The 18580-nt window shown below is 35.2% G+C and overlaps 1 protein-coding gene across 9 annotated transcripts in view; it reads right to left on the bottom strand.

Annotated features, from left to right (window-relative positions):
- Window positions 1-4332: 4332 nt before the first annotated feature.
- The window catches only part of TFEC (transcription factor EC), a 217473-nt gene continuing 203225 nt past the window's right edge, over window positions 4333-18580 (bottom strand). For 8 of the 9 annotated variants that reach the window (XM_059885686.1, XM_059885687.1, XM_059885691.1 and 5 more), the window contains 3 exons: window positions 13388-13463; window positions 6171-6318; window positions 4333-5286 (listed from right to left, as the gene is read on the bottom strand). In XM_059885686.1, coding sequence (XP_059741669.1) covers window positions 4909-5286; window positions 6171-6318; window positions 13388-13463 — 602 coding nt within the window. In that variant the 3' untranslated portion in view covers window positions 4333-4908. 9 annotated transcript variants of the gene reach the window in all.

Genomic DNA, 18580 nt, shown 5'->3' with positions numbered 1-18580 from the left:
TTAGATATGCAACACTCTAAATTTTGTGTTAAGTATTTATTAAGTAAATGTAATGAAATCACTGTATATGTAATTTACACTAAATCAAATTGACATCTTGGACTTATCAATAAGCAGGGCATCAGAAAGGCGAATGATGTAATTCCATGTAACAGATATATGATATACCATAATCAATACTGTAGCAAAATTCAGTTCTTCAGGTATTTTCAAGAGACCCAGATGGCTGATCTAGTGTTGATAACATAGCAAAATGATTAACTAATTCCAGTTTTCATCTACATCTTAGACCTTATAAGGTAGGTAAGTATCAGCCTAGAGACATTATAAAATATCAAAATTTCATAATATCATAAGAGTAAAAAATATTTTCATGATAGTGAAGTATAAGAAAATTCCATTATGACTCAATCTATCAAAACAAAGAAAAAATAAATTATATTTTACCTTGTGAAATCTAACTTCTCCCTTGACATGAAGGTAAATGAGCATACCAAATTTAAAAACTCATTGTGTTTATTTTTTAAAGAAAGAGCTACTAAATATTTTATTTACAGTGATGTGAGTAGCAAAGAATGAGTTTAAAAAGTAGAGGAAGTCTGCTTCTCAATGTTCCCAGTCCATCTGGCTGATTATTACTTAGAACTTTTGCACTCACACATAGAAAGCCATATCCACTGACTTCACATCTGTAAACTGAGGAAATATTATCTGTATATATATTCTCCAGTTCTGGGGAAAATTCAAGAAGAAAGAACACTAAAAAGAAAAAACATACAAAAAGCTACATCTACTTGTAAGTGGTCCTTGTTATTTTAAGATAATTAGGAGTTGGAAGGGTTGTTTAATGTGAATCCAGGGAAAGGAAGCCAATACTTCAGAGAAAAAAGATTGCATGGGACCTTATCTTGAAAAATAAATAAAAGTAATTTTTAAATTGCTTTATTTCATTTTAGCAAAGCTTTTTTATTATGATAGCAATTATATAATTATTTGCATGAACAAGACTTGGTTAAATTGTGTATTAATAGTCCAGTGATAGCTGATGTTTATTGTGATAAAATTATTTTAGACAATATATCTATTTTACTGTTGTACGTGGGCTTCCCTGGTTGGCTCAGAGGGTAAAGGGTCTGCCTGCAGTGCTGGAGACCTGGGTTCAATCCCCAGGTAGGGAAGTTGCCCTGGAGAAAGAAATGGCAAACCACTCCAGTAATCTTGCCTAGAAAATTCCATGGATGGAGAAGCCTGGTAGACTACAGTCCATGGGATTGCAAAGAGGTGGCACACAACGGAGAAACTTCACTTCTCCTAAATCACATGTACTGTTGTACATCTCATTTCTGCAAAAATATTATAGGCATCGATTTTCCCAAGGATAATTCTTGATTCTTAGATAGCCAAATAATTTGCCATGAATTTATCTTATCTCTACTTTGATAAATATATACATATATATAAGTTTAAAATGTCATTGTCAGATACTTGCAACATCTAATTATCACAGAGAAACTGAGCCATAAATCTGTAAATATATGACAGAGCCATATATATAACAGGGGTTGTTGGAAAGGGTCTATTTTATAAGTGAATTCACAACTTTTTTAGTGAAAGCAGCTAGTGTTTGGTACACTTTCACTTACCAATGCAACTTTATCATTTCTGGAGCTTGAATAATGATATTCAGATAACTAGGGCTCCGTCTTCCCTCATTACATATGACATTAACTGTATGCTTTGCTCTTGATGTGAGAATTTTTCATCTGGGATCCAAGGAGATATACAGGAAGTCCTACAAAACCCTTAGTGCATATAAATTTAGGGCTGCATATAGGAGCCTGGTAGGCTGCAGTCCATGGGGTTGCTAAGAGTTGGACACAACTGAGAGACTTCACTCTCACTTTTCACTTTCCTGCATTGGAGAAGGAAATGGCAACCCACTCCCGTGTTCTTGTCTGGAGAATCCCAGGGACGGGGGAACCTGGTGGGCTGCCGTCTATGGGGTTGCACAGAGTCGGACACGACTGAAGTGACTTAGCAGCAGCAGCAGCATATAAACTCTGCATTTTTCTGGAGAGAAGGTCTATAACTTTCCATAAATTCTCAAGGCCTTCAAAAGTAAGAACTAAAATTAATTTTTTTAATCTACTTCAGTTGACTGTTATAAAACACTATCTTTTACTCTGTCTTTAAAATTCCATTACCTATTTCACAATCCCCTAATAGCTATTATAATCTGCAAGTAGCAGCAAATATTACCTTTTCCAGCAAATATTTCCTCTATCAGATCTCTCTCATCCAGACTCTACCATCTTGTGTCAAGCCATTCACTAGCTGAGATTATGAGAAATGGCTTTCAGGGCTGAGTAGTAGTATTTTAGCAGAATGGAAAATGATGACAAATTAATGACATCAATAGTGTGATTTTTCTAGAATATGAAGAAATTAGAATAATGTGCAAAATTATACAGAAATTAGCCTCTGTCTAGAATGATGTGTTTTTCATTGACTCTAAGATATATTCCTTCTCTATGATTTGCAATGTTAAATTATCAACTCAGATAATAAAGTAGAATTTTGCAATAAAGTATATAATGGCATCACCAATTTAATGGACATAAGTTCGAACAAACTCCGGGAGATAGTGAAGGACAGGGGAGCCTGGCTTGCTGCAGTCCATGAGGTGACAAAAAGTTGGACATGACTTAGCAATTGAACAATATAATGTTCTCAAATTCTTGAGGAAATGTATCTTATTCTTTCTTTCACATGACCTATTTCAGATGAATTTATCTATCTGGCTTTGATGACTATTCCTATAATTAAGAGTTTTTTCATGTCAAAAAGTGAAAATTATTTCAAATCTCCAAACTCTGAATTGGTGCTATAAACCAAGCCTGAGATAATTAATACACCATAAGGATTTAGTATTTGTCCACTTTAATTAGCAATAAGTCTCAAATTTTGTGATGACGTATTTTTCATGTGAGTAAAACCTGAAGCACCCTTTCAAAAATGTATCCCAAAGTTAATATTCATGAATGACTACATCTCAATCATAGTAATACACAGCAGGATTTTAATTTTTAGACTTATCCCTCCTGGTTAAATATATATGTATATTTCTACTACATTATTTCATCTTGGTTTTCAAAGAGACTTTCATAAGTTGTTGTCAATAGTTTTCAGGATTCCCAACAGATGTCTTCTAGATCTCTCTAATGAATGTCTCATGAAGATGCTTTCCCAACTTATTCTCATTTTATCATTTAGTTGATATTATTCTCCTGTATAGCCCCCCCTCCACCAAACGTATGCTTTTTAAAAGAAGTTTTAAATTCTGCTCTTCCCACACACTTTTGGGATTCTCCAGCCTTCAATTTTATTTTTTCTGAACTTCAGTATTTGCAGTTTATACCACACCGTGTAGACTTTAATTTTAAAAGTCTTCCATCTTTTGTTGTGTTTCTTATGTAGTCTCGTTAACTCCCCGAGGAGTAAGACCATATCTTGCTCTTCTGTTCTATATTTTCATAAAACTTATTGCAGTTTTCAATATCTCTCCCTAAATGCTCATTGATCAGATGATTGTTCATGCAGGTCTAATAACAGAGCAATATTCCTGGTAAGTCAATTCCCAAAGCTTTGAAGAAGCTGAAGAGAAAAAAATTGAGTAAATCACCATAGGTATAAATGTTCTTAAATGCTAACAAAGATCATAAGGTACTTTAAGTACTTATAGGAATAGCAGATATCTTCTACTCAGAGCTGAATGTAGTAAGAAAGCTTTCCTGTTTTACTAATTATTTTGTCAGTTGGCAATCCAATTTTCAATATTTCATGAATTCAAAGGAACACTGTATCAACTAATTAATTTAAATCCAGTTTTTGAAACAGTGATAAGTGTTATTTAACAAATTAACAAACTGTCCTTTAGGTGGACTTTCAATATTTTATTTGCTGAGACTTATTATACAATATCTCTTCTTGATGAAGCAAAAACAATCTAATATGTAATTTCAGATGCTGATTAGAAAATCAGAAGAACGAAGGGGAATAAAGAACATATATTTTCTCCACTTTGTACCTGTTTGGGGGAGTATATTTGTGTGAAGTGATTGATACAATTCCAGACAATATTCTTGAGGAAAAGATTCAATGTGTTCCTTTTCTGGACCATGTGTGTCTTCTCTATAAATATGCAAAGAAGCTTTTAGAATTTGTGTAATTGAACTGACAAAGGGAATTTGAGTCTTTAGAATCCAGTTTTTTATACATTTTCTGTGTTTTATTGTGGAAAATTCTAGAGTTTATTATAGATTTACTCTTCAATTATAAGTGGTAGATAATCTATCTTTTATTTAGTTCCTTTACAAGACTTGAACTTTAGACAACATATCCACCAGACAATGGAGAAAGGCAATGAACCACCAGATTGTTGATCTTGATTCTTGAAAACTAATGTAGTCAGAGCTTGAATAGGAAAGAGACGGAAGTAAGTAAGAAAACGTTTGCATGTTTCAAAAGGAAAAAAACGTTTGTATGTTTCAGAAGGTTTATTCTTGCAGTCTGTTAGTTCCAATAGCATATCATTAAGTGACTACTTTTAAAACATCAGTAGAGAGCTATTTCTTATGTTGTACCTCTTTCCAGAAAAACAAAATTTAAGTAGATCTGGACTTAGTGGTCAAAGAGAAAAAAAAAAAACAACTTTTTTTCTGTCCATAATTCTTCAACACCGTGTTTGTCCTTCCTGTAAATTCTGCTGTTTCTAACCAATCAGTGTTTCATGACCAATATATTCCCTTCAGAAAAATTAAGCGAGAGAAATATATGAAACAAGAATGTAATTGCATAGCACCAGCACAAAATTTCTTCCTAGTTGATCAATTGAGCCTGTTTATTTTTTTATAACTCATCACCATCTTCTGAGCTAAAGCTACTTCTTCTACTGCTCTCTTTAGAAACTGCAGGAGAAATGGCAGATAGCAGAGGATCTGTTCCAAACGGAGATACTGTGTCATCCAGTAGCATGTTATCCAATCTTTGTTCCTCTTTCAAAGCTGCACTAAATGATAAATCTGTGAAGTGTGACAAAGGATCGGAGAAGGCCATAGCTTGATCACAGAGTTCAGGGCTTGTCCCCTGAGACAGAACCAATTGTTGGCAATAGTCTCCTGAATTCTGCTCTAGATGGGTCTGTTTGGTGATGTGAGCACCTAAATCAACTGTGACAAGTGAAGCCAGGGTTGGCAGACCATGAGCACGAGCCTGTATTTCTAGTTCCTGCAATATCAAACAAGAATAGTTAAATAATGACTTTGATAGTAAACTCAACTCTAGACAGTAAGTCAGAAATAGATTTAACAAGCACTCAACATGAAGAGTAGTATAAATTAGAAATACTCTTTGCAAATAACAGAGTGTGGTATGTTTCTAATGCCTGAAAAATAATCCTGAGGAAAATACTCAGATTTCTTAAAAAATTCCTCCCCCATTTGTTCGTTAAAAGAATACATGACATATAATGGTCTCACAGTGGCTCAGACTACAAGACAACTATTTGGAGATAGTAGAAATCTTTCAGTTATTCTTCCTGATTAATTTCTCAATATAAGACCATTTTATGGAAACAAGTGTTTTACCTGGCAATAAGCTTGTTCACATATATAAAGAAAAAATTATTGAGAGTTATGAAAATCTATATTTTGAGATTTTGTGTCACATAAGAAGATGAGAAGTGACTTAATATAAATTAGCACAATATGCCTTAAGGCTACAAAATCCATAGCAGTGTTACTAAACAAATAAAAGAGGGAGAGGAAAATTTAATGTCCAATATTATCGAAAGAAACAAAGATCCTATTTACTATTATTTTTTGACTGGGATAATATTTGTGTGTTTATAAAATTGGTTCTATTTTATGCATTTTGCAATTAGTTATTGTCATTCCTTATATATTTTTAAAGCCAGCTTGATCCTAGATTTCTAATCAAAACCTAATTGAATCAGTCTAATTTGTGAACTTCTAAAAGGCAATAAAAATTATCCTTGAGAAGGCAAAAAACAATTGTTAGTAAGAAAAAAAGAAACAAGACCAATGAATAGAACTGATGATGGGTAAGTCATATGTAAGGTACGTGGTTCATGGCAACATTCTTATGAAAACCTGAATGCGGAGTAGAAGGCGCCTGTTAGCCTGCTCTAATTTCTTCTGTCTGTGTTCTAATTCTTGAGCTCTCTGTTGTTCTTTTTGTAGCCACTTGATGTACTCCACTGATGCTTTTAGAATGGTTCCTTTGTTCCAGCGCATATCACTGTAGAACGGAGAGATAACCTTTTCACAATTGTGCATGTCAGCAGAATTCATAAGAACTTACAAAATCTTTTACATTAATATGAAATAATGATTTACATGACTATTATTCACTCTTAGATATTATTGCTTCTGAATAGAAATTTTAATAGAATAGTTAAGAAGCCCTTATATAGTAAAATTAATCCCAGAATGAAAATAAGTGTCAAAAGAAAGTAATAAAGTGACTTTTTGTGGGAGAGCTAAATGCAATATCATGATTCTACCATTACAGTTTTTATATTTTTAGTGAAAATTGCTTTTATTATTAACTCCGAGATTAAAATCTATGTGCAGTATTTCTGCATTAATGAACTAGGAAATGTACATTACTGAAGACTTAAGCCTAAATTTTTTAAGATCATTTCATATGTACCAATCTTTTAACATACTTTCTATAAGGTTGCTTTTATGCTTCTAGGGAAAAAAAATAAGGTCCCGTGTCTGTCCTGAATGGTGATCCTGAGTAATTGTGAAACAAATCATTTTGGCAACTTTATGCAATAGAGCAAAACTTTCTAGATTCATAAGGCAAATTTTCCCACACAAAAGCATCAACACATTTTTTATAAAAAGCTATATATCTATTTTTAAATAAGTTTATGGTAAGTAAATACAATTAAATATTGCTGATAATCTTCAGGCTATAGCATAGAAAAATATTTTATTAAAACTTATTTTTAAATGAGAAAAATGATAAATCCAGAATTATAGAACTGGCTACTTATTTTAATGTCTAAAAACATATATCAATCAATTTAATACTATCTGACAATTGGTAATATATATGGAGAATAAGGCCAAGCTAATTGCTAAAAGTTAATCAGAACAGCTGAAAAATCTGGGTGAATTTTCAACTTAGAATAATGAGATTTGTTTTGATATAACAGAAAGTAAGCTTGTAGGAAAATTTTTAAAAGACATTTCACTGCATGTGATTTTAGTTTATGTGATCTACTTGAAATACATGCAACTTAATATGTATTTACTAAGTACTCAGAAGTAGAAAAATATAGTTTGAAAAATCTGACTGGTATATGCCTCATAATTTTGTTTCATTTCTTCTCATGGAAAGAAAAAATTAGAAGGACAGAAGGAATATGATGAAAACAATATTCTCGCCAGCTTTGAAATTTAAGGTACTGTTTATTTAGGTCTAAAATAAATATTCGAAGTTTTGGTAGGAAACACACAATGGGGACTTCTTGGTAGTGCAGTGGACAAGCAGTCACCTTCCAATGATACGGGTTCAATCTCTGGTCAAGAAACTAAGATCCCACATTCTGTGGGGCAACTAAGTTCCACACACCACAACTGAGACCTGATGCAGCCAAATCAATAAATGCGATCAGTTGCTTCAGTCTGTTCGAATCTTTGCAACCCCACGAACTGTAGCCCGCCAGGCTCCTCTGTCCCTGGGATTCTCCAGGCAAGAATACTGGAGTGGGTTGCCATGCACTCCTCCAGGGGATTTTTCCAACCCAGATATCAAACCCACATCTTTTGTGTCTCCTTCTTTGCAGGTGGATTCTTTACCACGGAGCCATTTTGGAAGCCCAAATCAATCAATCAATATTTTTAAAAAAAGGGAAACACACAAAGGTTTTCCTACAATATCTATTTGTTGTCATTTCACTAAATTTTTAAAAGTTTACTCTATTTTAAAGCCATTTTAATGTATGAGATTTCATCCTAAAATATTTTGTTTTCCAAATATATTGAGTTCAGTTCAGTTCAGTCGCTCAGTCGTGTCTGACTCTGTGACCCCACGAATTGCAGCACGCCAGGCCTCCCTGTCCATCACTATCTCCCGGAGTTCATTCACACTCACATCCATCGACTCAGTGATGCCATCCAGCCATCTCATCCTCTGTCGTCCCCTCCTCCTCCTGCCCCCAGTCCCTCCCAGTATCAGTCTTTTCCAGTGAGTCAACTCTTCACATGAGGTGGCCAAAGTACTGGAGTTTCAGCTTTAGCATCAGTCCTTCCAAAGAACACCCAGGACTGATCTCCTTTAGAATGAACTGGTTGGATCTCCTTGCAGTCCATGGGACTCTCAAGAATCTTCTCCAACACTACAGTTCAAAAGCATCAATTCTTCGGTGCTCAGCCTTCTTCACAGTCCAACTCTCACATCCATACATGACTATTGGAAAAACCATAGCCTTGACTAGATGGACCTTTGTTGGCAAAGTAATGTCTCTGCTTTTGAATATGCTATCTAGGTTGGTCATAACTTTCCTCCAAGGAGTAAGCGTCTTTTAATTTCATGGCTGCAGTCACCATCTGCAGTGATTTTGGAGCCCAGAAAAATAAAGTCTGACACTGTTTTCACTGTTTCCCCATCTATTTCCCATGAAGTGATGGGACCAGATGCCATGATCTTCGTTTTCTGAATGTTGAGCTTTAAGCCAACTTTTTCACTCTCCACTTTCACTTTCATCAAGAGGCATTTGAGTTCCTCTTCACTTTCTGCCATAAGGGTGGTGTCATCTGCATATCTGAGGTGATTGATATTTCTCCCAGCAATCTTGATTCCAGCTTGTGCTTCTTCCAGTCCAGCGTTTCTCATGATGTACTCTGCATATAAGTTAAATAAGCAGGCTGACAGTGTACAGCCTTGACATACTCCTTTTCCTATTTGGAACCAGTCTGTTGTTAAAGAGATATATTAATTATATCTCCCAAGATAATTTCAAGCAGTTAGGCCTTAAAAACATTATATATGACAGTATACTGTAAACATTAACACATACAAAGACTTGCCTAAGGAGTGAATATTCATAGTGGCTTATCATTTTCTACAAAATAATTTATTTTGAAGAACTTAAATCTTTGGGGAAGTTAAAACCTTGAATGTCTGTAGGGCTAAGGCAGGTATTAGAAATATGTAAGTTAGAATAGGAATGCTGCCAGGCAAAACTATGCAAATGTATGATCTGTTGTCATTTTAGGAGTACACATCCACTTAAAAGTATTACAAAAAAGAAAAGAAAGCAAACATCATGAGAGGTCTGATTCTTCTTCCTTTGATCAGTATTTTATAACTTCTGATTTAGAAAGTCTTATTAGGTCTCATTTACTAGTTCAACTGCCATTCTTACACAAAAGCAGAAGAAAGTTTTGACTGTAGAAGATAAAAAAATCAGTTTAGTAGAAAAAAAAAAAAACCTTTAGGTTTATATCTAAAAAAGTAGAAAAAGTCATAAAAAAAGTAGACAAACTAGTTTAAAAAAAAGTAGAAAAAATAATAATTTGATAGCACAAGGCATGCTCTGCTAGCATGTTTATATTTATAAATATGATTTTTATAAATATGATTAATAAAAAGCACATATGAAGTAGATACTATCACACATCTGTAGAAATGTTTCACCTTCTTATTTGTTAGTTCTGTTTGGTTTGATTTTTCACTAATGGTTAAGATATTATCATTCCCTGGTAGTGTGTTTTTCATTTCATTTTCTCAACATATTTATCTCAACTATAACTGTTTACTATTTGTTTTCCTTCTGACCATACTATTTTGATCCAGGAAAGACGAAAGAAGTAAAAATTTCTGAAAGTTTTTGATACACAAAAATGGCAACTTCATAGAATTCAAAACACCTTCAGGTATTAGCTTTCATTTCCTAAAACAAGTGAAAGTGAAAGTCACTCAGTCATGTCCAACTCTTTGTGACTCCATGGACTACAGAGTCCATGGAATTCTCCAGGCCAGAATACTGGAGTGGGTAGCCTTTCCCTTCTCCAGGAGATCTTCCCAACCCAGGGATCGAACCGAGGTCTCCCCCATTGCAGGCAGATTCTTTACCAGCTGAGCCACAAGGGAAGCCCTTCCTAGACCAAATCCTAAGTTTATTCCAGTCATGAGCTGGAAAGGCATTCAGAGCCTTTTTAGAACTGCTGGCTAGTTAGAAGAGGGAAACAGGGCCCAAAACGGCAGTCCGAAATAGTGGTCAAAAACAGTTATGGGAGAACATACTGACACTCCTTTCCCTGATTCAACACTGAGGTCATGCTTCACTTGCATAATGTCCTCTTCTTACCCTCTTCCCTGACTGGTATCTGGTTCATGCCTCATTGGCATGAAGCACAACCAATCAAGCCCCCAGAACTACCAAAGAGGAAGTAACAAAAGATATAAAGAGGGAAACTGAGCAAGTCTAGACCACTCCTACAGGGGTTGGTCCACTCTCACGTCTGGAGAGTGTACAAGACAAGAACTGAAGAAGAACTGATCCAGTAGAACCAAAGCTTCAGAGTTCTTTCTGCTTGCCCAAACGCATGTGTTTAGAAGTTGGGATCTAGGTCTCCTGTCTCTATTTAGCACTGTTTTTGCAAATTTGTGGTTTTCCCACTCTTTCAAATGCATCTGCCATAAGAAATGTGTTTTCTATTGTGACCTAGTGCATACATTGTACATAAAACTGCAACAAAGTTTTCATGAGGTATTACTATCCTCCTAATATGTATAATATATAATACTTTTATATTTCCAGTGTCTACATATGATACGATAGAATTAAAACAATTACTAATTCTCCTTTCTGAAATATACAAAGACGAGAAAACCACTTAAGAAAGCTTACAATGAAGCTTCCCCAACTATGGTCCCTTTCACATGTGATTATGGATAAACTGATTTTCCTTATTCTAGATCAGTCCACAGCCTGCTTTTGTCAATAAAGTTTCATCAGATGCAGTCATCCTCTTTCATATACATATTGTCTATGTCTGAAGGCAATGGCAACCCACTCCAGTACTCTTGCCTGGAAAATTCCATGGATGGAGGAGCCTGGTAGGCTGCAGTCTATGCGGTCGCGAAAAGCCGGACACGAATGAGCGACTTCACTTTCACTTTTCGCTTTCATGCATTGGGGAAGGAAATGGCAACCCACTCCAGTGTTCTTGCCTGGAGAATCCTAGGGACGGCAGAGCCTGGTGGGCTGCCGTCTATGGGGTCGCATAGAGTCGGACATGACTGAAGCTACTTAGCAGCAGCAGCAGCTTTCATGCTACAATGGCAGAGTTGAGTAATTGTCAGACTTTATGCTCACAAAGCTTGAAATAATTACTATCTGACCCTTTAAAGAAAAAATTTGCCATCCTTTGGTCTTAACAATGAAAATTTTGCCATCCCTTTTTCTTGACAATGAATTAGAACCGCCATTTTATAGCCATAGCTACTCTATAAAAGTATAGAGTAATAATTACCCCTCACATAAGCTTTATCATTTTTGAGGTTATACATATTATTTTATTTTATTTTTATAAAACTCCATCCATAAGTCGTGCTTTATAGGCATGGTGATATCGAAAGATGTTCAGTCAGGGTTCATAGTCTTAATCTTACAGTCTTATCGTTTGTTTTCTTCATATAACCTGGCCCTGGCACTGTGAGTTAGCTCTATCAGTTACAAGAGAAGCTCTCTTAACTGACTTTTATCTGATCACTTTCAGGATTAATTAATGTTCTCCATTCCCTTTGTGATGCTCACTGACTGTTGTCAGACAAAGTAGATAATAGAGGCCACTAGGCTACCTTCTGAGACACCCAGGTACTTCTGTTATCCTTCTGGTGACAGTGCTTACTGACAGGGTGTTAAATGAATGCCCGTTGTACTTGTTATTGTGATAGTATAACTAAATGATATATGTTAACTAATGAAATATGAATACAAAATAAGAAAAAAGCATTTATAAAAACAGCTCTTGTTTTTTAGGAAAAATATATTAAAAGCCTCAGAAAAAATAAAGTAAAATGTCAGTAAGATAGTTTGCTAAAAATATGCTGTTACAAATTAGGATGCATCATTTAAAAAATCCATCTACACTTAGGTGTTGGCACTTAGGTTTTTGTTTTATCTACAAGAAATTAAAATAGACTATATATTTTTGTGCAGTTTATGTAAGTCAGAAAATTGAAACATATATTCGAACAACAAAGTCTTGACCTTATATCAAATGTTTGGCAAATAAATGTGCATTTATGTTTTAAGTGTTAAATTTTTATCTAGAAAATGGGTGTTCTGTTCTGCTAATAGAAAGAGTTGCATGCTGAGAGACTTCAAAAGATTTGAAAAGTTAGTGGTGGATCCTAGCCAAGATTAAGCTCTTCAGACTCCCCATCCAGTGTTCTTTCTGCCATTCTACTCAAGAAGCCTTCATTATCTACTATGCCCATAAGAATAAATATATGGCATTTCCTCCATTATAAATGACTGAATCATCTGAGTGAATAGCACATTTGCATTTAGGGAAAGAGGACTTTCACTTTTCACAAAAACCACTGTATCAAACCTCATCATTTCTGAATAACAGATAATGCCAGTGTTTGGAGAGTCCAATTCTGTCCGAACAAAACATTTTTTTTTTCAAGTCCTTATTAATGCTACAATGTTTTCATGGTTTTAGAGAAACATGGTAAATTGACATTTTGATTAATCAACTATTTCTTGAAATTTACAACCTCAAACATCTAGTTCAACTGACTTTGTAACTATATGGCATCAAAACCTAGCTGAAAATTTAATTACAACAACAAATTATTGACTAATATCAATAAGCATGTTTTTACAATTCTTATTTTTTGCGTGTATATTTTTTGCTTGAATTTTGGAACCTCTGAGAATTCAACATTCCAATTTTCATGTACATATAAATCTTAAATTGGAAGAATTGCTATAACTATAAATTGAGGATTCTAGTTGATATCATGAGAGTATGTTACTATCACTACATTTGAAAATATTGGTGCCATACAGAAAGATTTGTTATGTACTAAGAAGAAATAATTTACTTATTTCCTAAAGCTCAATAGGATAAGTGTTAGTAACAATTTTGATGTCTGATGTTTAATAATTATCAGCCTTGAGTAGATATTTTAAAATGACACCAGTAGTAGCCTTGTCTTTACCATAAGCTGCTTACTTTACTCAGCATTGGTTCACCCCTCCACCTCTTCCCTCCCACCTGTTTTGTGTAGTATTGAAACCATAACATAATTAAGAAATGATTATTGAACTCACGGATCATTAGACTTTGGAATAAGAGTGCCAAGCTCCTTGATTCGGTAGTTAATATTATATCTTCTTCTTCTTTCAACTATTAAAAAAGAAATATTGATTATTCTCATTAAAGCACAATTAACTTTTGGTCAACTGTAAACCTCCTTAATAACCTTTGAAAAACAATGAGCAAAAAATTTCCATTTAGTTACAAGTGTACTTCTCAACAATAACATAAAAATTCAAATACATTTTATTCTAAAAGTAAAAAATAACAATATTAGAATTGTGATTCTATTATTCACAACGATTTTAAATCATTTTGAAACATTTTCTCTCAAAAATAACATTTTTATCATTCTTTGAAATGCTATATTTACTCATACTGATATACATACATACATACATATATATATATATATCAGGGTGGGTGTGTATATATATATGTGTGTATATATATATATATATATATACACACATACATATATGTGTGTACATATACACTTTTTCTTCTCATATACTCCACTGAAAAGCTAACACAAAGCTTGGCTCATGGTAGATATGTGTGCCCAAATAGACTATGACCTCTTTGAGGGCAGGGACCATTTCTTACTTCATTCTGTATACCCAGAGGGCTTGGCATGCAAGAGATGTTAAATAAATGTATGTTTATTAGACCATAAATATACTTTTATAATTTAACAGCTTTCAATAATACACAGAACAGTGATTCTTAAGCTTTGGCATGCATCAGATACATCTGGAAGGACTGTCAAATAAATAAAAATAAATTTGTACTCTGCACCTAGAAATTCTGATTTTATTAGGACTAAGTTGGGACCCAAGAATCTGCACTTCAAACAAATTCCCAGGTGTTGCTGATGCTGCTTGTTGAGGGCCCACACTTTGAGAATGACTGATAAAGGTTTTTATTCAGAAATTATTATTCAGAAATTATTATTTCTCTGTTTATATTCCCATGCATCCATTGCCTATGACAATGGATATGCATCTAATAAATGTTCAATAAACGTCAAATATACAAAAAAGCAGAGCTTCCTATATTGACCCTTACCTAAAACCAGTCTTACAGAGCACAGAATAGTTGTATAATCTACTCTATACTTGCAGGATCAGGAACCACGACTTACATATAATCCTTTTTCAGTAGGTAACATTTTTAAAGCTTTTTAGGGAAATGAAGGAAGTAAAAAGTCATGAAGAAGAAAAAACTGTATGTTGAAACATTAAGCAATACATGTTTGAAAAATACAAACTGCTACTGGAAACAAAGAAAGTCCTAAAAAATATCAATTGTCTTGGTGAATCTACTCTATGAAGCAGTTTACCATGAATGAACTTGACCTTCTGGAATAATACATTGGGATTCCTCTGAAATTAGGATATAACTGATTCTTGGGAGAGATTATTTTCCTTCTTTGCCAGTTTTGTTTTCTCTGTGCAAGTAATTGAAAAAACTGACACCATATAAAAAACTGAAAAGAAAATAAAGGCAAAGCTGATAGAAATACATTTATATTTTATACTGAGAATTTATTAATAATTCTATGTTCACACATACTCTCATATTATAAAACAGACTCAAATATAAGATGAAGATCAGCTATGAAGGATGTTCACATTTCTATCTCAAAATAGGAGACTCGTGTAGTCCTATAATGTTTTTTCAAAGTCTATTATTTAAATGTACCTTATGTAAAATATCAGAAATTCCTAGTCTAACCTTATGAGATTGCGCTCATAAAATTTTAATGGTTAATTATAATGAGAAGTTTGTTTTCCCACTGTTTTCATATCCAGTACTAGTTATTTGTAAAGGAGTCAAGCTTTAAGAAATTAACTACTAAATCACTTCATGTTATATGTGATTTCACTTTTTACAAAGTTTTTGATATGTTCATTCATTCCTGTCCTTAGAAACAGGCAACAGGTGCCTCTTTCCCAGACTCCATACTTGAGGACCCCCTTTGCCTTCTCTTACCACATCCATCCTCACTGAGCAAGGCAGCCACAAGGCAAAGGGATCTCCCTTCTAAACTACACTCCAGGTAATTTACACCAGGAATATTCTCCCAAATGCCCTGATCCTGTGCCGGCTGTGTCTGAGGTTCATCCTCCTGAAGGAAGATCATGACACCAAGGTGCTCTCCCCAGGCCCAAGATGCAGACAAGGGTCAACTGTTTGCAGATATGTATGGAACTTGAATATACAAGATGAGGGGTTCACACTCCTGTTTGAGGTCATGTGCACCATAGAATGTAATAGGGTATAGAAAGAGAAGTGAAAGGGGCCATTGAGTCAGGGCTGACATTGCCCCACCATGACTTCCCACTCAAAATTCCATCAAGTGGAGATCCATTAGTGGCCCAATCTGTTAGTGGCACAGTACTTTTACAAAATTCTGAGGATCTGAGAACTCATATTTCAAACCTGGCCTTCCTATCTTTAGGAAGGATAGAACATAATTTAGTATTTCTAGCTTGAGTTATAGCTTTTAAGTATTTAGACATCTGTTAAGTGGCCATGATCCTCTCAAATGTTAGAGGATATTTAGATTCATACTTAAAATGTGATATTAGTTTTTGGTAACACTGATAGCTTCAAAAAGTAAGATCACCAAGTAATCCAGATTATTAGTAGAAAATACTTTTATACTTGTATAATGTGCATGTGTGCACTCAGTCACTCTGTGTCTGACTCTTTGCAACCCTATAGACTGCAGTCTACCAGACTCCTCTGCCCATGATATTTTCCAGGCAAGAATACTGGAGTGGGGTGCCATCTCCTCTTCCAGGGGAAATTCCCAACCCAGGGATTGAACCCATGTCTTCTGTGCCTCCTGTAATGAGGGTGGATTCTTTACCACTGAGCCATCTATAATGATCATACCAAGCACCTATCATACTTAACATTAAACGACCTGTTATTTAAAGTGCAAACATAGGGGAGAGAAGAAAGGAGAAAGGAAGGTAATAGCAGCCTTAAAACTAAGAGAGAAGGCTTTAGTTCCTTGATGTGTAACTTCTTTCTGTTAATAATTAGTCCTGTCTTTCAGGTTCTTATCTCACAAAATGCACCAATGCTAGTCTGCTCTACCACTATGTGATCAAAAGCAAATCATTTCCCTTTCCACAACTACTCTAAGGACTGTTATAACCAGGGGTTAGCCTTCTCCTCCTTCATATAGTCAGCCTACCCTCTGAATAAGACGGGTGCTTTATGAAAAGATAGATGCAGGTTTCACAGGTACAGTTCAGTTCAGTTCAGTGGCTCAGTCATGTCCAACTGTTTGCGACCCCATGGACTGCAGCATGCCAGGCATCCCTGTCCATCGCCAAATCCCTGAGTTTACTCAAACTCATGTCCACTGAGTCTGTGATGCCATCCAACCATCTCATTCTGTCGTCCCCTTCTTCTCCTGCCTTCAATCTTTCCCAGTATCAAGGTCTTTTCTAATGAGTCAGTTCTTCACATCAGGTGGCCAAAGTATTGGAGTTTCAACTTCAGCACCAGTCCTGGACTGGCTGGATCTCCTTGCAATCCAAAAGACTCTCAAGAGTTCAGAAGCATCAATTCTTTGGCGCTCAGCTTTCTTTATAGTCCAACTCTCACATCCATGCATGACTACTGGAAAACCATAGCTTTGACTAGACGAACCTTTGTTGGTAAAGTAATGTCTCTGCTTTTTAATATGCTGTCTAGGTTGGTCAAAACTTTTACTACAAGCAGTAAGCATCTTTTAATTTCATGGCTGCAGTCACCATCTGCAGTGATTTTGGAGCCCCCCAAACTAAAGTCTGCCACTATTTCCATTGTTTCCTCATCTATTTGCCATGAAGTGATGGGACCAGATGCCATGATCTTCGTTTTCTGAATGTTGAGCTTTAAGCCAACTTTTTCACTCTTCTCTTTCACTTTCTTCAAGAGGCTCTTTAGTTCTTCTTCGCTTTCGGCTCTAAGGGTGGTGTCATCTGCATATCTGAGGTTATTGATATGTCTCCCGGAAATCTTGATTCCAGTTTATGCTTCATTTAGCCCGGAGTTTCTCATATTGTACTCTACATATAAGTTAAATAAGCTGGGTGACAATATACAGCCTTGATGTACTCTTTTCCCTATTTGGAACCAGTCTGTTTAATGTCCAGTTCTAACTGTTGCTTCCTGACCTGCATACAGATGTCTCAGGAGACAGGTCAGGTGGTCTGGTATTCCCATCTCTTTAAGAATTTTCCACAGTTTGTTGTGGTCCACACAGTCAAAGGCTTCGGCATAGTCAATAAAGCAGAAGTAGATGTTTTCTGGAACTCTCTTGCTTTTTCGATGATCCAACGGATGTTGGCAATTTGATCTCTGGTTCCTCTGCCTTTTCTAAATCCAGCTTGAACATCTGGAAGTTCATGGTTCACGTACTGTTGAAGCCTGGCTCAGAGAATTTTGAGCATTACTTTGCTAGCGTGTGAGATGAGTGCTATTGTGTGATAGTTTGAGAATTCTTTGGCATTGCCTTTCTTTGGGATTGAAATGAAAACTGATCTTTTCCAGTGCTGTGAGTTTTCCAAATTTGCTGGTACATCTAGCATCAGTTTAAGCTAACCACATGTAAGGAAATTCCTGGTTTTAGAGCTTTAAAGATTTTATTTATTTTCATTGCATTCTTTTCTCATTTTTTATTTGGTTCTCAGAACAAAAATGCTTCATACTCAACTAGTCAAGCTGACTTAAAATAGTTAAGCACTATCTTAAGAGACATGAAAAAGCACTTTAAAGCTCACCTTGCCCCTAAACAACTTCCCTTGAATGCATTTACTCACCTCATGTAATCATTATTGAAGGCAAATGGACCCCCAGGAAGGCATCAGAGTGCCTCCCCCCAAACTTTTTTTGCGACAGTCATAGAATTCAGCAGTACAACATAAGCAGTATTTTAAAATAACTTATCATTAGGAAAGGAAGAGTAGATTGACACAGAAAGATAAGAACCTGGTGTTACATTTCTAGCTATTTAAATAGTGTACATTTTCTTTTTTTTAATTAATTTATTTATTTTAATCGGAGGCTAATTACTTTAAAATATTGTAGTGGTTTTTGCTGTACATTGACATGAATCAGCCATGGGTGTACATGTGTTCCTCATCCTGAACTCCCCTCCCACCTCCCTCCCCATCCCATCCCTCAGGGTCATCCCAGTGCAC

Source organism: Bos taurus, chromosome 4, assembly GCF_002263795.3.
Source record: "Bos taurus isolate L1 Dominette 01449 registration number 42190680 breed Hereford chromosome 4, ARS-UCD2.0, whole genome shotgun sequence".
Classification (NCBI taxonomy): Eukaryota; Metazoa; Chordata; class Mammalia; order Artiodactyla; family Bovidae; genus Bos; species Bos taurus.
The sequence above is the reverse complement of the archived record's forward strand: the minus strand, read 5'-3'. Positions and strand labels throughout refer to the sequence as shown.